The 21,477-nt window shown below is 44.6% G+C and overlaps 1 protein-coding gene across 8 annotated transcripts in view; it reads left to right on the top strand.

Annotated features, from left to right (window-relative positions):
• The window catches only part of PPP1R13B (protein phosphatase 1 regulatory subunit 13B), a 73,948-nt gene that overhangs the window by 7,648 nt on the left and 44,823 nt on the right, over window positions 1–21,477 (top strand). For 2 of the 8 annotated variants that reach the window (XM_069559901.1, XM_069559897.1), the window contains exon 1: window positions 10,117–13,605. The exons of 5 other annotated variants lie outside the window; for them this stretch is intronic. Coding sequence is in view for 1 of the 3 variants with exons in the window: in XM_069559896.1 (XP_069415997.1) it covers window positions 12,307–12,309 (3 nt within the window). In the remaining 2 variants the exon portion in view is untranslated. Of the gene's footprint in view, window positions 1–10,116; window positions 13,606–21,477 lie in introns of those variants that run through there. One more of the 8 variants, XM_069559896.1, reaches the window with a different exon arrangement.

Genomic DNA, 21,477 nt, shown 5'->3' with positions numbered 1-21,477 from the left:
TGTGTGGAATGTGTGTGCACGCGAGTGTGTGTGGCCGAGAGGAAGGAAGTACAGTGGCTGGAGCTGAGGATAACAGGCTGATCGCTCCAGCAGCCGGGCTTGCCTTTCCTGCGATTAAGCTAGAGAACGCGTAGCAGGAATAGGTTTAGAGGGCTGTAGGGGGTGAGCGAGGTTTATGCGGAGTGTGTTGAGCTCGAGACGTCTGCTGTATCCAGAAAGATGTTGCTCTTCAAGTAAAATGAATATGTTAAGTTAAATCGTGTTTCATATATTAACTGATTTCTGGTGTTGCGTTTTTGGTATCTGCTTTCTGGGCATCTGTGGCACGCCGCGCGCCTGTGGCATTCCTGGTAGTTGTTGTTTGGCCTGATCAGCTCCACCCTGAGACCCCACTAGACCGCCTGCCTGGGGCAGTGGCTGGCCTGGGCCTCCGCCATCTTTACGGAGTTTATACGCACGCGGTTTATAACAGTGTAATCTGCGTCTCCGCATTGATTGCTTATGTTTTGCTTGTTGTTTACATTGCATGCTTATATTTCTACCTAATGGCAGTCTTGAAAATAATACCAGTAAATAACAACTAAACTCTTGAATGATCAAAATGTGAAGACAGGTGAAGTAAAATTTGATGGCTTTAGGGTTAATAGTGAAAAAGCCCAATGATAGAAACAAAGAGTTTTGTAATAGAGAGACAGATGTAAAACAGGGGGCCTAGTGTTTATCAGCTCAGACTCTGGAGCCAAGACTGTCTGGTTTCAAAGTCTAGCTCTGCCACTTAGCAGCTCAGTGGCCTTGGACAAATTATTTCACCTCTCTGTGCCTTACTTTCCTCTTTACAATGGATTTAGTAGGAGTATGTTTCAGAGGCGGTTGTGAGGATTGCCAGGTGCTTAGTGCATCCTGTTAATGTAAAATAGCACTCAGTCATACCTGCTCCTCTTACGTTTTCTCCAGTAGCTGCAAGGCCTCATGGCAGAGGATCCTACGCACTGTACCCCACCTGGGAGAACTAGGTGGTGACTGTGACATCTGTCCAGTTGCTAGGTCAGAGAGGGACGGTTTGCATTTCTTAGAAATGAAAGTTTGCCCTGTGTCATCGAGACCACAGCTCAGAACCAGCTGGCGTTCCCTTCACTCAGTGCTCAGTCCCTGAGTGGGAGGGCCAGCCCTTTCCTTCTGGTCTCTACCTTATTCCCGAGCGCCCTGTATAAAATGCCCTCCCTAACTGCGCTTCACGTCTCTTCATCGTGCTGATGGCCACCTGGCAGTCACTTGTGGAGGCTCCGTGAAAGGGGGGCTCCGTTTTCTTTTCTCACGGCAGCATCCCCGGTGTCTCTAGTCGACACTCATTAAGTGCTTGTTCACTGAAAGGCCTCAGCAGGCATGTAGGGCCAGGACTGGCATAGTCCCTGCTCTCGGTGAGCTCACGGTGGGGAACAGGCCTATGAACAGAAAGTGCCATTCTGGGAGACAGAGAGCGTATGAGTGGCAGAGTGCGAGCTGCGGCGGGGTGCAGGTGAGAGGAGTCTTCTTGCCCTTGGGATGTCAGGAGAGTTTTCACAGAGGAGGTGACACTTGAGTGGAGTTGAGAAGGATGAGGAAGAAGGGATAGAGGGGGTGGGCAAGGGATTTAGATAGAGGCCCACTTTTGTGGGCTTCTCTTGTGGCTCAGCTGGTAAAGAATCCGCCTGCAGTGTAGGAGACCTGGGTTCGATCCCTGGGTTGGGAAGATCCCTGGAGAAGGGAAAGGCTACCCACTCCAGTATTCTGGCCTGGAGAATTCCATGGAGGGGTCGCAAAGAGTCAAAGACACTACTGAGCAACTTTCACTTCACATTTTCAGGGCACTGAGATCTGAATTGGTGTGGTGTGTCAGGGGAATTGCCTAGAGCGTAAGGCCTGGTGCAGCAGGGGGGCTGGGCAGGTAGGCGGGTGAGGTCAGATTCCGAGGACCTTGTGTGACCTGCAGACGAGTTTGAACTTCATCCTGAGAAACATGGAACTGCTGAAGTTTGTCTGTTTTTGAATTGTGTTAAAATATACATAAAATTTACCATCTCAGCCATTTTAAAGCATACAGTTCCGTCCCATTCAGGTTCGCTCACGTTGTTCAGCAGCCATCACCACCATCCATCTTCAGAACTTTTTCATCTCAAATTGAAACTGTTGCAGGATTTTAAGCAGAGTTGTAGATGCTCCGGTTTAAGTGAAAGTTGTTGTTAAGTGTCTGGAATCCATGAGAAGAGTCTGTGGGATAGTTGAGACAGGAAAGGTCTCTGAGCGCTCGAAACAGTTGTCAGAGCCATGCGTTGAAGGCGGCTTGCGGAGGACCCTCCTCAGCCCTCACTTACCCTGGGCTCCAGCATGTTGCACAGCTTCAAGTTGCCTAGCTCTTAAAGCTTCATGGAGGCTATAGTCAAGGTTGCTGGAGGGGTGTGACTATCAGCAGACAGGCTGCTGGAAACCACGGAAAGAAACGGCTTTAAGAAACCCCAAGGTTGTGGTCTGAGGGTGGGCATCCTGACCTCAGTCACCACCAAAGATAGCATGATGACAGTTTACAGACTACACACAGGGTGGTGGTTAAAGTCCTCATGATGACTGACTCATCAAGAAAAGGGTAAATAGCAGCAGTAACATAGGCATCAGTTGGACACGTTTAGATGAGCTCTGTCCAGTAGCAACATAAGGTGAGCCACAAGTGCAGTTTAAAAATCTGGTAGCCACATAAAAAAGTGGAAAGAAATGAGTGAAACTAATTTTAATAATATATTTTATTTAACTCACTATATCCAAAAATTATTTAAACATGCAGTTAATATTAAAACATACTTAGTGAGGTGTTTTATGCTCTTTTCTCATACTAAGCCTCTCAAATTCCAGAACATATTGTATTCATATAGCACATCTGATTTTGGACTCGCCATGTTTCAAGTTCTTGATAGCCACGTGTGCTGGTGGCCACGTCGAATGGACAGAACCATTTCAGATTTGGGGCTCAGACAAAAGGGCTAGAGCCTCAGCTATTCAGAGAATGCTACCATTCATAAGAATTAATTCCTCGAGGATTATACATGGCTGGTGTTTTATTGTAGCAGTTTTCATTAACTGATTTTTGCTTTTATGTTTGAAAAACTGTTGAGAGACAGTGTAACGCAGTAGTTAAAGAGCACGGATTTGGGAATGACTGGGTTTGAATCTCAGCTATTTGATTTCCTACCTGTTTGATCTTGGGCTAGTTACCTAATCTCTCTGCGTCTTATTGTCCTCTTCTGTAAAATGGAGGTCATAGAAGTACCTACCTTATTAGGTTTTGTAAAGATTAAATGAATTGTTAATATGTAAAGAACCTATAACAGTGGCTGGTGTATAACAATCACTATAGATGTGTGCTTTTATCCCCCACGTGTTTGGTATCTCCAAAATGTTAAATGATCTTAATTCAGTAGACTTAAAAGACATTTTTGCTTTAAAGATTGCTTCGATAGGTATTTTCACAGATGAAAACAGGTTAAACTGTAATTTTGTGAGGATACGTTCTAACTGATGTCTTTGGGTAAATAACTTTGTTTGCTGCAACACTGAGGGTGCAAACAACCACAGAACTAGTATAATTAATAATTAAAGGATTTAGGATTATGAATAAAATAGGAAAATTTGAAAGGATGATTTTATCAATATTTAATTACTAGTACTGTTAGACTTCCTGAGGGCTTAGATGGTAAAAAGTCTGTCTACAATGCAGGAGACCCAGGTTCGATCCCTGGGTTGGGAAGATCCTCTGGAGAAGGCAATGGCAACCCACTCCAGTACTCTTGCCTGGAAAATCCCACGGACGGAGGAGCATGGTAGGGGTCGCGAAGAGTCAGACAGGACTGAGCGACTTCACTTTCACTGTTAAAATTAAACTACTCTCTCTCAGAAATACTGTATCAGCCCTACTATGTCTGAGAAGACTACCTGGTTCTAACTTATTTCCTTTGGTATATTCAGCACTGAATTATTTTGAGAGTTTCATCTTCTACTCTTATTTGCAAATAAAATAGAAAAGAATAGCAAAAGTAAAACCAAAACATAAAAAGATCACTGTTTAGCATGTCGAAGATGTTTAAGAGGAGGTCCTTTATCACCTTCAAGAGTGAAATATGACTGGAAACATAGCCAGATTCATGTGTGGCTATTTAAATGCCAGGTTTTTGGCACAGAAGAGAGAAGTGCCTAATGGGGGCGATTTAATCATGGCCATTTTCATCTGCCATTGATTGGTGGTCTGTGGAACAGTTAAGCAGACTCTCTGCTTAGAACGTAATCTCCATACACAAAAATAAACTCAAAATGGATTAAAGACCTAAATGTAAGACCGGATACTATAAAACTCTTGGCAGAAAATATAGGCAGAACACTCTCTTGACATAAATCGCAGAAAGATCTTTTTTCATCCACCTCTGAGAGTAATGAAAATAAAACAAAAATAAACAAATGGAGTGGACTTCCCAGGTGGCACAGTGGTAAAGAATGCCAGTGCAAGAGATGTGGTTTCTGTCCCTGGGTCAGAAAGATCCCCTAGAGAAGGAAATGGCAACCCACTCCAGTATCTTGCCTGGGAAATCCCAGGGACAGAGGAGCCTGGTGGGCTGCATAGCCCATGGCGTTGCAAAGAGTTGGACATGACAGAGCAACTTAGCACACACATAAAAACAAATGGAACCTTATTAAACTTAGGAGCTTTTGCACAACTGTGGAACCCATCAACAGAACAAAAAGAAAGCCCACAGAATGGGAGAAAATATTCGTAGTCTCAGAGTGACCAACGGGATTAAAATACACAAACAGCTCATGCTCAAAATAAAAAAAACAAACAGCTCAATTAAATGGGCAGACCTAAGTAGACATTTCTGTAAACAAGACATCCAAATGGCCTAGAGGCACAAGAAAAGAGGCTCAACCTCACTCATTATTAGAGAGGTGCAGATCAGACCTGTAATGAGGCATCAGCTCACACTGGTCAGAAAGGCCGTCATCAGAAGGTCTACAGGCAGTAAGTGCTGGAGAAGGTGTGGAGGAGGGGACCCTGCTGCACCGTTGGCGGGAATGTACGCTGGTGCAGCCACCACGGCGAACAGCGTGGAGGTTCCTTAGAAAACCAAAAACAGAGCTACCATAACCTTCAGTGCCGCTCCTGGACATGTATCTGGAAAGAACCATAATTCGAGAGGATACATACACCCCCGTGGTCACTGCCGCGCTGCTTACAACAGCCAGGGCTTGGAAATAGCCCAGATGTCCATCAGTAGAGGAGTGGGTAAGAAGATGTGGTGCGCAGGTACAGTGGGATCTCTCAGCCATAAAAAAGGGCAAGCCCATGCCGTTCACAGCCACGTGGGTGGACCTGGAGATCGTCACGCTGAGTGAAGGCAGACAGACACCGTATGATACTGCTTATATGCGGAATTTAAGGAAACGGTACACGTTTACAAATGTACAGAACAAAAGTTGAGTCAAGATGTAGAGAACAAACGTGGTTACGGCGGGGAAGGTGATAAATTGGGAGGTTGGAATTGACATATATGCACTGCTATGTAGACAGTAGGTCTTTAATAAGAACCAGTTGAACACCACAGAGAACTCTATTCAGTACTCTAATGACCTACATGAGAATAGAAGCCAGAAAGGATGGTTGTGTGTTTATGTATCACTGACTCACTGTTGTACAGCAGACGCTAACACAGTGTTGAAAATCAGCTACATTTCAGTGACCTGGAGGAGGAGACGGCAGCCCACTCCAGCATTCTTGCCTGGAAAATCCCATGGAGAGAGGAGCCTGGTGGGCTGCAGTCCCTGAGGTCACAAAGAGTCGGGTGCAGCTGAGTGTGCACTCCAGTTAAAGAAATGGGGAAAAAACCAATAATAAAGAAGAATAAAGAACCAATCATCTGCCCGCCTCCTGCCTCCCACAGGCATTCCCACTCCCGTCATGGCTGACTCCTTCAGTCTCAAGCCTACATGTTGCTTCCTTCGGCAGGTCTTTGCCGAGCTGGCCATCCAGATCAGGCAGTCCTCCTGTGGGTCTCGCGGCACCTGCAGTTTTCCACTGGAGTTTCCGGGTATCTCTTTGTCTCAGCTCCAGGTTCTGAGGGGGCAGTGTTGACAGGGTGCAGCGCCTTGTTGGTCTCAGTGAAATACTCGTGAATGAATGAATGAGTGATCCTGTAAGTGTGTCCAATTTGTGTTATATATGTTGTCAGCCTTTGCTTTACACTTGGTTTTTGTTTTATGTGTCTTATTACACTGCAGTGTCTTGTCATAAAACAAACTCGGGAGTCTAATTTTAATCTACTTATGAACAGATCCTCAAATATCGTTAACAGTGAATACCTCATGGTCCAGTGGGTTTCTGGTAGGAGTCCTCCTGCAGAATTGCTGATAATCAGATAGGAAGGCTTATATGAGGTAATTGAAAGGGACTTCAGTCGCTCAGTCGTGTCCGACTCTTTGCCACCCCATGAATCGCAGCACGCCAGGCCTCCCTGTCCATCACCAACTCCTAGAGTCCCCCCAAATCCATGTCCGTTGAATCGGTGATGCCATCCAACCATCTCATCCTCTGTCATCCCCTTCTCCTCCTGCCCTCAATCTTTCCCAGCATCAGGGTCTTTTCAAATGAGTCAGCTCTTCGTATGAGGTGGCCAAAGTATTGGAGTTTCAGCTTCAACATCAGTCCTTCCAGTGAACACCCAGGACTGATCTCCTTTAGGATGGGCTGGTTGGATCTCCTTGCAGTCCAAGGGACTCTCAAGAGTCTTCTCCAACACCACAGTTCAAACGCATCCATTCTTCGGTGCTCAGCTTTCTTTATAGTCCAACTCTCACATCCATACATGACCACAGGAAAAACCATAGCCTTGACTAGATGGACCTTTGTTGACAAAGTAATGTCTCTGCTTTTTCATATGCTGTCTAGGTTGGTCATAACTTTCCTTCCAAGGAACAAGCATCTTTTAATTTCATGGCTGGAATCACCATCTGCAGTGATTTTGGAGCCCAGAAAAATAAAGTCAGCCACTGTTTCCCCATCTATTTCCCATGAAGTGATGGGACCGGATGCCATGATCTTCGTTTTCTGAATGTTGAGCTTTAAGCCAACTTTTTCATTCTCCTCTTTCACTTTCATCAACAGGCTCTTTAGTTCTTCACTTTCTGCCATAAGGGTGGTGTCTTCTGCATATCTGAGGTTATTGATATTTCTCCCGGCAATCTTGATTCCACCTTGTACTTCCTCCAGCCTAGCGTTTCTCATGATGTACTCTGCATATAAGTTAAATAAGTAGGGTGGCAATATACAGCCTTGACGTACTCCTTTTCCTATTTGGAACCAGTCTGTTGTTCCATGTCCAGTTCTGACTGTTGCTTCCTGACCTACATAAAGGTCAGGTTTCTCAAGAGGCAAGTCAGGTGGTCTGGTATTCCCATCTCTCTCAGAATTTTCCACAGTTTATTGTCATCCACACAGTCAAAGGCTTTGGCATAATCAATAAAGCAGAAATAGATGCTTTTCTGGAACTCTTGCTTTTTCGATGATCCAGCAGATGTTGGCAATTTAAGCTCTGGTTCCTCTGCCTTTTCTAAAACCAGCTTGAACATCTGGAAGTTCACGGTTCACGTATTGGTGAAGCCTGGCTTGGAGAATTTTGAGCATTACTTTACTAGCGTGTGAGATGAGTGCAATTGTGCGGTAGTTTGAGCATTCTTTGGCATTCCCAAAGAAAGGCAATGCCAAAGAATGCTCAAACTGAGGGGAAAGGTGGGCTGTTTTTATATCAGTGATAGCAGCCACTTATGCTATCAGTAGTCAAGTCAAAGTAGCTGAGTCCCGTGACTAAATGTGATGGAAAGTTATCTTTTGTGTTTGTTTTGCCAGCTTTTTGTTATGCAGAACTGTCATTAAAGCCTCTTAGTCTGCAGCTCTATGTTTAGTGATGCAATAGTCAGTGAGGTGTTGGCTAATATTCAGAGCAGTGTGATGCTGGAGGTTGCCAAGGTCAGAATTCTGCACCACTGAAGAGTCAAGACTGCAAACTTAGGAGCAGTAATTTTTTGGAGGCTCAAATGCGCATTTAGATTTTTATATTAAATAAAATTTCACTGCCTTCTTATCTTGCCATCTCCCTCCCTGAGTGGTACGTAGCAAACTCTCCTTTAAGTGCCTTTCCTTTTATTTTGAAATTTTCAACTTCTTGTAGGTTAAAGCCTTACCAGTTTGTCATAAAACTGTGGATTACTCTCCCCATTACTATGAAGTGAGGAGCAGTCCAGGATGAATAACTGCTGAGGTCCTTTCTAGGGCCACCTTCTGGCGGTGTTGTGATAGTTGAACAGAGGGGTCTGCACGTGAAAGCCCTCTCAGGGAAGTTCCTGGAGAAGCAGGTGGGCTCTGAGCTTGCATTGCATTTGAATTCTGAGGCGGAGAGGGGCCAAGTGGCCCAGCCGAGAACAGGAGGCAGTTCTCTTCTGGGCAGGAGAGCTGTACTTTCAGCAGGTACGTTCATGCCTCCATGATGCGCCAGGGCCCTGTGCAGGGTAAGAATGGCATGGGAGGGAAGGTAAACGTGGCACCAGAAAACTGACATTCAGCAGCTATTTATACAAGCATGCACTAACTTTGATTATATGCCAATGCAGTGCTGGGCATTCGAGACTCAAAGACACTAATTCACTATCTTGAAAGGGGTTGTAGTCTAGTTGACAGAAACATTCAAAACAGGTGTCCTGTGGGACCCAGTGTTTGAGAACACAGGCTTTGGAATCAGGTAGGCTTGGGTCTAGCCCTGTCCCTGCCGCTTACTGTGTGACCTTAAGTCACACACCTGCCAGAGCTTTATCTGCTCATCGGAAAGTAACAGTGCCTCTCGCTCAGTCAATTCTGCTGTGGCCATAGGGAGAAATAATATACAGCCTTTTTAAAAAAGAGGCAGAACTGTGTAAATTGTGGAAAATGCCTCAAATGAATTGTTGGTGGAAAACCGATTTTCTGCTCAATGTGGTCTCACTGGGAAAAAGAAAAGAGTTTTGTGGTGAAGAGAAAGGTCTGCAAGGGTGCACGGAGTGAAGCGAAGGCGCTCAGTCGTCTCCAGCTCTTTGCGACCCCATGGACAGTAGCCAACCAGGCTCCTCCATCCATGGGATTTTCCAGGCAAGAATACTGGAGTGGATTGCCATTTCCTTCTCCAGGGCATCTTCCCGACCCAGGGATCGAACCCGGGTCTCCACACTGCAGGCAAACCCTTTACCATCTGAGCTGCAAGGTATATACCAGCTGTTTAAAAGTGTGAGTCATTAGGGGAGCCGTCTTTTTATATCTGTTGTTAGATTAAAGAAGATTACATGTGTGTTAATTTACCACCTAAAATATAAGAATAATAGCAAAAAGAAAAAAGAAAAACCTCTTCCCCAGGATATGTGGCAGGACTGAATGGTATCATGCACGGAGAATGCCCAGGCGAGGTCCAGCGCATGGTGAGTGTCGGTCAGGAAGCGGGCGTCGTCACCGCTGTTGCTGGACAGAGCAGCCAGTGGGGAGGGCGGCAGAACCCTTGAAGGCTGAAGCTGGGTTCTGTGGCTTGAATTTCCAAGATTAGCTGATTGCTTGACTGTAGGATCTTGGTTGTGTGTGGGGGTCCTTGATTGTCCCCTAAGGCCCAGATCTGGGGAGGAGGGTCCTTGTGGTTCTGAAAGAGGAGGACCCTCAGAAGGGTTAAGTGTGCTAAGCCCATGTGAAGACCTCTCCACACCTGTTTCTCTTTTTTGAGGATAAGAACAGTGCCTGCCTCATCTTGAAGGGAAGGAGAAAGGTGGCCTGCCAAGCTATGATAGTTATCCTGAAAGAGACCTGGGAGCCTGGCTTTCGATGTCATCCCTGGGTTTAGATTCCGACCTTGAGCAATATAATCCTTTCTGGACGCTGCTCCTCCTCCCATAGAATGGGGATGAAGCTCCCGCTGCTCTCACTGACATGGCATAAATGGTTCTTTTCCTTGTTTCTGTTGGATGAGGGTGGATATGAATTTTTTTGAGGTAGGATTGATGAGTCATCTTATAAGGCTTGCTTTTCACTTGCTGGTGAAGTAGGTAGTTGGAATGAATGTTCACTAAAATATATATATATATATATCTGTTTCTGTAGTTTTTGTTTTCTCTTTAGTCCTGATTTTTAAAATACTTGCTGCTTCGTGGAACTCTTCCCTTCAGAGGGTTTTGTTGCCGATGAAACAGTGTGGTTCCCTAGGTGTGATTTACACTGATGCCTATACATCAGGTGTACAAGAGAAAGCCTTGGGTTGTTGCTTGTTGTCCTGGCGGTTTGTTTTGTTAGCGCCTTTATTTTCATTCGCAGTGGCCATGTGTTTAATTAAATGGTCACCTCAGTTACATTCCAGTTGAATTCCTTGGACTTCATTATTTTTAACTAATAGGGTCACCAAGTTTTCTTTTTCAGGATCCTGTTGATGGTCATGGAGTCATTTTCAAATTTTATTACAGGGCTGATTTATGATCAGCTGCCCTTTATCATTTGCTCGTGGTGGTGTATTCCAGTGTCAGTTTGTTTCATGATTCTCTTTTGTAATTTAATTTCAGTTCATTTCTGTAATTTTTTAAGTTCTGGGGTTTTTCTGGTTTTCACAGTGCCCAAAGCTGTTGCCAGGTATTTAAATAAAAGGGGAGGAAATTAGATTTGAGAGAATATTGTATGTCAGACTTCTTGCTGGACAGTTCACAGACCTTCTAGTTCAATATTAAGTCAACAGTGTAACTAAATAAACTGCTGAGGGAGAGGAAGCCTGTCTGGCTGAGAATCAAGAGACCTGATTTCAGTCTTGGTTTTGTTACTAACAAGATTTATTAGCCTTGACAAATTATTTCCTTTTCTGGGCTTCTGCTTCCTCATCTGTAAATGGGGAAAGAGGGGTGGTTAACATAGATAAGGCTCCTTTCTGGCTCCAGGATCTGATGACTGATCTTTCTGATAGCTTAAATTTTAAATTCTCAATGTATTTCTTTTAATTGAATTGAATGCCTTTACAAATGGATTAAAAAGCAAATGGTCACTTATGCTAACTCAGACTACCAAAAAATATTGTTTATCTTTTTCCCAAAACAATTTTAGTGACTATTGAAAAGAAAATGGAGGCACCGGTGTACCGTCCTCTCAGATTTGCAGCTTAAAATGTATGCGTTTAACAGGACTGGCTTAACAGGACTGGCGTGAATATTACCTTAGGGGACACATTGTTTTATTTTTGTGTTAAAATATGGATTCTTGTGAGACACTGAGTGCTGAGCCAGCAATTGTAACTGTTTTTGCAGCAGAGGGAAGGAGACTGTTCTGTAGCAGTGTATGGAGCAGCAGAGTTCCGCTACGTAGGCTTAGGGGAAGGAGACTCTTGGAGGGCACAAACAAAACCCTGTGCGCACCAGAACGTGAGGGAAAGGAGCAGTGACCCGTAAGAGGCTGTGCCAGACTTGTCCACGCGTGTTTGGGAGTCTCCTGGGGAGGCGTGGGTCACCGGTGGCCTGCCCTGTGGCCGGGGTGCTGGCAGCAGCAGGCCTGGGGGGCACAGCGTGTTGGAGTAAGTCCTGTTTGAGGAGGTTACGGTTAGCCCTTCCACAGAGCCTGGCATGCTACCATAGGGACTGCAGACTGCAGGACAGGGCCGCCTTAGGCCAAACTACAGGGAGGGGTCACAGCCCCCACCCGTCAGCAGAAAATTGGATTAAAGATGTACTGAGCCCTCTAGTGGTAAAGAACCCACCTGCCCATGCAGAGACTCAGTTTCAGTCCCCTAGAAGGAAATGGCACCCCACCCCAGTGTTCTTGTCTGGAGAATCCCATGGACAGAAGAGCCTGGTGCTACAGGGTCGCAAAGAGTCAGACAGGACGAAAGCAGTTTAGCACACGTGCGCGAAAGCATGCGCATGGCCCTGCGCGACAGAGCGAGACCCGGTTTCCCCAGTAGCCAGTCCCTCCCATCAGGAGGCTCGCACAAGCTTTCTACCCATCAGAGGACACAGAAGAAGCAAGGGCTGCAGCCCCATGGCCTCTAGAGCAAACCACAGTCACAGAAAACCAGCCAAAATGACCCCACGGACCACAGCCGTGCGGAGCTCAGAGACTGTGAGCCATGCCACGCAGGGCCACCCAAGACAGACGGGTCGCGGTGGAGAGTTCCGACAAAACGTGCACTGCTGGAGAAGGGAATGGCAAACCACTGCAGCCTTCTTGCCTGGAGAAGCCCGTGAACGGTATTGTTGATGGTAAGTTCTCAGCTGTGTCTGACTCTTTGTGACCCCACGGACTGCAGCACGCCAGGCTTCCCTGTCCATCACCATCTCCCGGTTTTCTCAAACTCATGTCCATTGAGTCGGTGATGCCATCCAGCCATCTCGTCCTCTGTCTTCCCCTTCTCCTCCTGCCTTCAATCTTTCCCAGCATTGGGGTCTTTTCCAATGAGTCTCCTCTTCGAGTCCAGTGGCCGAAATATTGGAGCTTCAGCATCAGTCCTTCCAATAAATATTCAGGGTTGATTTCCTTTAGGATTGACTGGTTTGATCTCCTTGCAGTCCAAGGGACTCTCGGGAATCTTCTCCAGCACCACAGTTTGAAGGCCTCAATTCTTCAGCACTCAGCCTTTTTTATTGTCCCCCTCTCATATTTTACATGACTATTGGAAAAACCATAGTCTAGATCATACTGACCTTTGTCAACAAAGAAATGTCTCTGGTTTTAATGCACTGTCTGGGTCTGTCGTAGCTTCTCTTTCAAAGAGTAAAAGGCCTTAATCTCACGGCTGCAGTCACTGTCCACAGTGGTCTTGGAGCCAAGAAAATAAAGCCTGTCGCATTTCCCATTGTGTCCCATCCCATGGAGCGACGGGGCCAGGACGATGCGCAAAGACAGAAAGATACGAAACTGGAAGGTGAGCCTCCAGGTCAGTAGGCGTCCCGTGTGCTGCTGGCGAAGAAGAGGGAAATAGCTATAGAAGGAATGAAGAGGGTGGGCCACAGCGGAAGCGACCCCCAGTCGTGGGTGTGTCTTGTGGTGAAAGTAAAGTCTGAAGCTGTAAAGAGCAGTCTTGCGTAGGGACCTGGGATGTTAGGTCCATGAATCCTGGTAAATTGGAAGTGGTCAGACAGGAGATGGCAAGAGTGAACATCAGCATTTTAGGAATCAGTGAACTAAAGTGGACAGGAATGGGCAAATTGAATTCAGATGACCTTTGTGTCTACTGCTGTGGGCAAGAATCCCTTAGAAAGAATGGAGTAGACCTCATAGTCAACAAGAGTCCTAAATGCAGCACCTGGGTGCAGTCTCAAAAACGACAGAATGATCTCAGTTTGTTTCCAGGGCAGACTATTCAGTGTCACAGTGAAGCGAGCCTGTGCCCCGGCCTCTGATGCTGGAGAAGCTGAGGCTGAACGCCTCTGTGAAGGCCTACAAGAGCTTCTAGTCGTCGCTTAGCTGCCGAGTCGTGCCCGACTCTTCTTGACCTCGTGGCCGCAGCACGCCAGGCCTCCCGGTCTCCCTCCTGCCGTCTCCTGGAGCTTGCCCAGGTTCGTGTCCATTGCACAGTGATGCCAGCCAGCCATCTCATCCTCTGTCATCCTCTCCTCCTGCCTTCAGTCTTTTTCAGCATCAGGGTCTTTTCCAGTAAGTCGGCTCTTCATAGCAAGTGGCCTAAGTGTTGGAGCTTCAGCATCAGTACTTCCAATGGGTATTCAGAGTTGATTTCCTTTAAGATTGACTAGTTTGATCTTGCTGCCCAGGATCCTCTAGCACCACAGTTCAAAAGCATCAACTCTTTGGCACTGTGCCTTCTTTATGATCCAGCTCTGAGAACCATTCGTGACTACTGAAAAGACCCTGGCCTTCACTATATGAACCGTTGTCAGCAAAGTGATGTCTTTGCTTTTTGGCACACTGTCTGGGTTTGCCATAGCTTTCCTGCCAAGAAGCAGTTGTCTTTTCAGTTTCATGGCTGCAGTCACCATCCCACAATCCACAGTGATTTTAGAGCTCAAGAAGATAAAATCTGTCACTGCTTCCACCTCGTCCCCTTCTATTTGCCATGAAGCTATGGGGCCATGTGTCATGATCTTAGTTTTTTTTAATATTTAGTTTTAAGCTGGCCTTTTCACTCTCCTCCTTCACCTGCATGAAGAGGTTCTTCAGTCCCTCTTCACTTTCTGCCATTAGAGTGATGTCATCTGCATATCTGAGGTTGATGATACTTCTGGCAGTCTTGATTCCAGCTTGTAGCTCATCCAGCCCAGCATATCTCATGATATACTCTGCATATACGGTAAATAAACAGCTGACAGTAAACAATCTGGTCAGACTCCTTTCTCAATCCTGAGCCAGTCTGTTGCTCCATACAGGGTTCTAACTGTTGCTTCTTGCCGTGCATACATGTTTCTCAGGAGGCAGGTCAGGGGGTCTGGGATTCCCATCTCTTTTAAGAATTTTCCGCAGTTTATTGTGATCCACAGAGTCAAAGGCTTTGGCATAGTCAATGAAGCAGAAATAGATGTTTTTCTGGAACTCTCTTGCTTTTTCAATGAACTAGCAGATGTTGACAATTTGATCTCTGGTTCCTCTGCCTTTCTAAATCCAGCTTGAACATTTGGAAGTTCACGGTTCACATGCTGTTGAAGCCTCACTTGGAGAATTTTGAGCATTACTTTGCTAGTGTGTGAGATGAGTGCAATTGTGCGGTAGTTTGATCATTCTTTGGCATTTCCTTTCTTTGAGTTTGGAATGAAAACTGATCTTTTCCAGTCCTGTGGCCACTGCTGAGTTTTCCAAATTTGCTGGCATATTGAGTGCAGCACTTTCACAGCATCATCTTTTAGGATTTTAAATAGCTCACTGGAATTCCATCACGTTCACCAGCTTTGTTTGTAACAATGCTTCCTAAGGCCCACTTGACTTCACACTCCAGGATGTCTGGCTCTAGGTGAGTGACCATACCATCATGGTTATCTGGGTCATTAGGACATTTTTTTGTACAGTTTTTCTGTGTAATATTACCACCTCTTCTTAATCTCTTCTGCTTCTGTTAGGTCCTTACCGTTTCTGTCCTTTATTGTGCCCATCTTTGCATGAAATGTTCCTTTGGTATCTCTGATTTTTCTTGAAGAGATCTCTGGGCCTTCCCGTTCTATTGTTTTCCTCTATTTCTTTGCATTAATCATTTGGGAACACTCTCTTACCTCTCCTTGCTATTCTTTGGAACTCTGCATTCAGATGGGTATATCTTTCCTTTTTCCTTTGCCTTTTGCTTCTCTTTGCTCAGCTATTTGTAAGGACTCCTCAGACAGCCGTTTTGCCTTTTTGCATTTCTTTTTCTTGGGGATGGTTTTGGTCACCACCTCCTGTACAGTGTTACGAACCTCCGTCCATAGTTCTTCAGGAGCTCTGTCAGATCTAATCCCTTGAGTCACTTCACTGTACAGTCATAAGTGAATTTTGCAATAAGATTTTTTGCCCAGAGGCCATCCAGGCTGTGGAGTAGGCTGACCTCTGGGTTCTGTAATGAGTCTCTGCTGATTTTCTCCTCTGGGCTCTTACTTACAGTGCTCTGCTTTCCAAGGAAACGTGCGTCATGCATTTGAGTTCTTCAGTTACAAACACAAAGGTTTGTCACTATCTCGTAACTCTTGAATGGAGATTGTCTCCTACAGCTTCACAGGGAAGAAGAGCTTGAATGGTTCTGGGCTTTTTCTTGTTTTAGGTGTTCACTGCTTTGTTCCTGAACTCTTCAGGTAGCAACTTAAGCTTTGGAGTCAGACACTCTTGGGTCAGACACTCTGGCGCTCCTTAGTCACATGACCTCGGGCAGTCCTTTACTCTGTCTGCGGTGCCGGTCATCCCAGCACCTAGTTCCATGGACTGTTGGGAGAGTTCAGTGATGTGATGTGGGTAAATAGCCTGTCTGCGAACATAGTAAGCAGTGAAATCATAGCCGTTTTTACTATTAACAAATTGTAAAAGTCCTTTGAAGTTAAGTATCTGGTTAGAAACTTCAGTTCTCATTTTAAGCACCTAGATATGTCAGTACTAAGTAAAGTAAATGAGTCGCTCAGTCGTGTCCGACTCTTTGCGACCCCATGGACTGTAGCCTACCAGGTTCCTCGCTCCATGGGATTGTCCAGGCAAGAGTACTGGAGTGAGTTGCCATTTCCTTCTCCAGGGGATCTTCCCTACCCAGGGATCGAACCTGGGTCTCCTGCATTCCAGGCACGTGCTTTAACCTCTGAGCTATGTGAGTACTAGCAGAATTTAAAAAGAAACAGCGGACCTCTATATGTCTCCTACTTCCAACAAGCAGTTTCCATAACCATAGGCTATAGACAAGGCATTTATTATGAAAACTTATTTAAAAACCCTGAGATCTTGGTCTTTTACCGACAAAACTTAGGCAAGCCTTTAGAAAAAATAATGGGTTTTGTGTGAAAGTAACTTAATGTTTAGTTTTCCTTTTATAGTGATTTCCAGATCCTGGTTACAGTTGTTATTGAACGGTGCTAACATTGAACTCTGTCTTCCGTGGGCCTCCCCTGATGAGGTGAAACCCTATCCACCATATCACTCTGCTGTACCAACTGTGGTCTGTCTTGTTTCATTAGGACGTCTTATCATGGTCCGTGCCATTAGAGCCTGAATTTAGATTCCGTGAAGCCCAAGAGACAGCTTTTGAAGTATTTTTTTTCTTTGTAAATGGCATAGATAATCTCCAGGCACTGAGACGTTTGCTTTCTACACTTGAGTTTTGCTTAGTTTTCTAAGGAGGAGAAACATATTGAAAATGGTAACTCAGAGCATTATAAGCAAATTCAAAGTAGCATCATGGTTTTAAGAGATGGCTCAAACCTGAAGGACAAAATAGAGTCATTTGTAAAAAGATATGAGGGCTATTGGACTTACTTTTCTGTGTAAATTGTGTTCTGATTTTGTACAGATAGATAGTATTGTCAATACACATGATTATATTAAAGTGCTCTTCAGAGACATTGCTAATTATTATTTCTGTTTTGAGTTTTATTTCCTGCTGGCAGAAGGATTAGTGGTACTTGACTTCTGGTATTAGCAGACATGAAAAAACAGGATTTGTCTAATTATAAATCTTTATTACTAGAGAGAAGAAAAATAAATACAAAGAAATGATTTAATATTTATTTAAAGTTATTTCCATTAGGAAAAATACTGATTGAATAGGTTGAATAACTGGTATAGCTAGATATTTTAAAAATAAGTTTATTGATATATAATTCACATGCTATCACATTCATGCCTTTGAAGTATACAATTTAGTGGTTTTAATATATCCACAGATTTGTGTAACCATCACCACTAGCTAAGTTTAGAATGTTTTCATCACCCCAAGAAGAACCTGGGTGCCCATTAGCAGTCACTTCCTCGTCGTCTTTCCTCTCATCCCCTGGCAGCCACTCATCCGCTTTCTGTGTGGATTTGCCGGCTCTGGGCGTCTTGTGCAGGTGGGGTCACAACAGCGTATGCCCTTCAGTATCTGGCTTCTTTCACTCGGCATCGTGGCTCTAAGGTTTATCCGTCATCTAAGGAATGCAGCATTCTCTTCATTCCTTTTCATGGCCAAGTAATAGTCCGTGGTGAAGACAGGCATACAACATCTGTTTATCCATTCATTGGTCTTGACTGCTTCCACTTTCTTGCTGTTATGACTGTGACTGCAGTTGGGCTATGATTTTATGTTCACGTTTTTGTGTAGACATACTTCTCTAGGGTATATACCTAGGGTTAGATCAGTGTTTTTCAAAAATACATATAGGAATATATTTTCTTGAATTTTCCAAAAAAATATGTAGGAAAAGGAAGCCTTATTCTGAGAATTGTTAATATACCTGAATTAAAATTTTGTAAGGTCAGTAAAATGTAATTAGAACATCTATTAGGAGATCATCTTTATAGTTGAATAATTAGAAAAAAATGCATGATTCTTTATTCTGGTTCCCTTATATGATTAACTTGTACATTTCAGATTCTTTCAACTGTAGACACTAGATAAAACTTGGTTAATTGAGAAGTTACATAGTAATGGCAAGTATATTCTAAGTACGAAGGTATTTATTAAAATTTCGCTGTTTTTCTTTTTTCTTTTGGAGTGGTTTAGAGTAGTGATTCAGACTGTAGCTTTGAAGTCAGTCAGATCAGGGTTAAATCCTGGCCTGGCATTCATTAGCTCGGTGACCTTGGACAAGTTATTTAACCTCTCCAGGTTTCCTTTCCCTAATGTGTAAAATGAAGGGCGGTGTTTGTCCCTAGAGTTGGTGTGAGGATTGAGGATGTGTGAAGTGCAGATGGCAGACACGATCAACTGAAGACCGTAGTTTCCATGAGGGTTCACTGTGTCTGTCGTACAGTTCTGTGGGTTTGGACAAATGTCGAGCATCTTTTATCTTCCAGTAGAGGATCATACTGAGTCGTTTCACTGCCCGAAAAAATTCTGAGTGTTTCATTTACTCATCCTTCCTCCCGCCCTCAACTCCTGGCAGCCACTGATTTTTTTTTTAACGTCTCCACAGTGTTTTGTTTTTCAGAATGTCATTTCATTGGAGCCATACAGCGTGTGGCCTTTGCAGGCTGCTGTCTTCGCTTAGCCGTATGGGCTTGTTTCCTGTGTCTTTTTGTGCCTCGATAGCTGTTTCTATCGCCGCTTGGTGTCCTTTGGATGCACCACAGTTCATCCATTCATTCACCTACTGAAGAATGTCTTGGTGGCTCCCAAGCTTTGACAGTTATGAATAAAGCTCCTGTGAGCATCCATGTGTAGCTTTTTGTCTAGATATGAGTTTTCAACTCACTTAGATCAATGCCAAGAATCTTTAATTGTTAGACCCCATGGTAAGAGTACGTTTAGTTTTGGAAGAAGCTGTGAGGCTGTCTTCCAGAATGGCTGTGCCGCGGTGCTCGGCTTCTTCCCCACCACCTGGCATCGGCAGTGTTCTGGAGTTTGGACCGTCTGTTAGGTGGGCGGTGCTTTCTTTGATGAGGTGTGTAGATCTTTTATCCACTTTTTGATTGGGTTGTTTTCATATTACTGAATTTTCAGTTGTGTATATTTAGGATACAAGTTCTTTATCAGTTATGTGTTTTATAAATATTTTCTCCCAGGCTGGTCTTTTCATTTTCTTAATAATTTGTGTGTGGGCGGGGGGGGGGTGGTGTTTAAGTTTTTATTTTATACTGAAGTATAGTGGATTTGCAGTGTATTACAATACTGTTTTATATTGTTCTGCTCCATTAAAAATAAAACTGGCCCCGAGGGCACTAACTGATTATACAGCATGTTAGTAGGTCACAAGCTGTGGTTGAAAATCAGTGTCTCTTCTGTTTCCATAATGTTCCATGAACAGAGTCAGTAAAGCAGCAGACATTCTGGGCAGTGATTCCCAACATCGATGAGTAGGGGTGTCAAGGGTTGGTACTGCCCTTTTCCTATTCAGGGATTCTTTAAGTTTTGGAGACTAGATTTGCTCAGCTGCTTCACCTCCACACATGCTATGGACTTACGGCATACCTAGTCTTTATGAGAAGGTTCATGAGTTTTGCATTTCTACAGGGTTTTAGACAGGTTCCCCCCAGATGCATATGCTTTTAAATACTGGAGGAACTAAATAAGTTAGATGAAGGGAAGCTGAGATGTGTATTTTGTGTTCCCAGGAATAGTGTATAACCAGATTTCACCAGTTCAGGCTATTGAGAGGAAGTTTTCATATGATGGAATATATATTTTAAAAAGCTAAATTATTAAAGCAAATAAAAACAGTGACTTGAACTAAACATAATTGATATGGTTTTTGAGGATCTAATTTAAAGGTCACTTAACTGTATTATGGAGAAGGCAGTGGCACCCCACTCCAGTACTCTTGCCTGGAAAATCCCATGGACAGAGGAGCCTGGTGAGCTGCAGTCCATGGGGTCACGAAGAGTCGGACACGACTGAACGACTTCACTTTCACTCTCATGCATTGGAGGGGGAAATGGCAACCTGCTCCAGTATTCTTGCCTGGAGAATCCCAGGGACGGGGGAGCCTGGTCTGTGGGGTCGCACAGAGTCGGACACGACTGAGGCGACTTAGCAGCAGCAGTAGCTGTATTAGTTTCTTCTTATAAGTAGATGCAACTCAAATATTTAAATGTATCTGTCCTCTCAAGAGTGTTAAATGTTTCTCACTTATTTAGAAAAAATTTTTCATTATTGTTCATAGGCTAGTTCTAGTTCTTTGCCAAAATAATGCAAGTTCTAGTCATGGGGATTGAACTTAATATGATCTTACTAAACTGTTCATTCTTCTTTGGAGTTAATTCTTTTCCCCCAGATTTGCAGGCGTGTGTGTGTGGGGGGAGAGGTGGAGCTCGCACCCTGGTACCCTGCAGTGCCACCTGTGGAAAGCGGGAAGGCTTTACCCAGGGATGGCTGCGATGTCTGGGTTTGAGTGGAATCTGCCAAATATCACATACGTGTGTACAGGCTTCTGACTTTCACACTAGCATTTTTAAGAGGTTCTTTTCCTCCTCCTAGTGTGGAGTAACTCGGCTACTAGAGGGATATAGTATTGATCTTTTTTTCCTGTTTGAGACTTTGAAGATAGTATAAGAAGGCAGACTTTGTGACGCCACCTACTTTAAAAATAATTATTTCATATACTTGGGGGAGTTGGTTGAGTGCCTACTATGTGCCAGGCTTTGCTCTAGGCAGTAGTGATACAGCAGTGAACTAGCTAAATCCCTACTCTTCAGGAGCTTAAGTTCTAGTGGAAGGAGACAGAGGATAAACAAATAAATACACAGCTTACACAGGTGTGTAGGTGGTGGGGCGTGTGAAGAGAACGAAGTGGTGAGAGGCTGCAGTGAGACGGGGAGGCCGCTTCAGACCGGCCGGTGAGGCGGACAGAGGCCTTGCAGGCTCCCCCCAGGCGGTTCCTTACATCAGTGGTCGATCCTAGTGGCTTTCTTTATGGAGCTCAGATGACCTTAGGAGTGAGGATTAGGTGCCCTCTTGCGGGATTCGATATGGTTATGCTGGTGGCTGCCTGCTAGGCTGCCTCTGTCTTTCACTTACCAGGCACCGCTCATCAGAATAGTCCACCAGCTCTGAGAACACAGGTGCTGCTCACAGCGGCCTGTGGCTTTTTGGGGTTTTTAAACAAGTTTTTAAAACGTAAAAATATGTGCAACTTGGGACACACTTAGATAATTTTAAGAGCAAGTAATGGGGTCAACAGCTCACCCCTGTGAGTCACACTATTTTAGTAGAGGATATAATCATGATAACCATTGATAATTTAGTGCAAGAATGTTGTGCCAGAAATAGCCACGGTCTGTTACAGGAGAGCAAAGGAGGAAGCTCTGACTCTCACCAGGCCAGGATGGGGAGACAGTGT

Source organism: Ovis canadensis, chromosome 18 (assembly GCF_042477335.2).
Source record: "Ovis canadensis isolate MfBH-ARS-UI-01 breed Bighorn chromosome 18, ARS-UI_OviCan_v2, whole genome shotgun sequence".
Lineage (NCBI taxonomy): Eukaryota > Metazoa > Chordata > Mammalia > Artiodactyla > Bovidae > Ovis > Ovis canadensis.
This window is presented reverse-complemented; position numbering and strand designations above follow the sequence as displayed.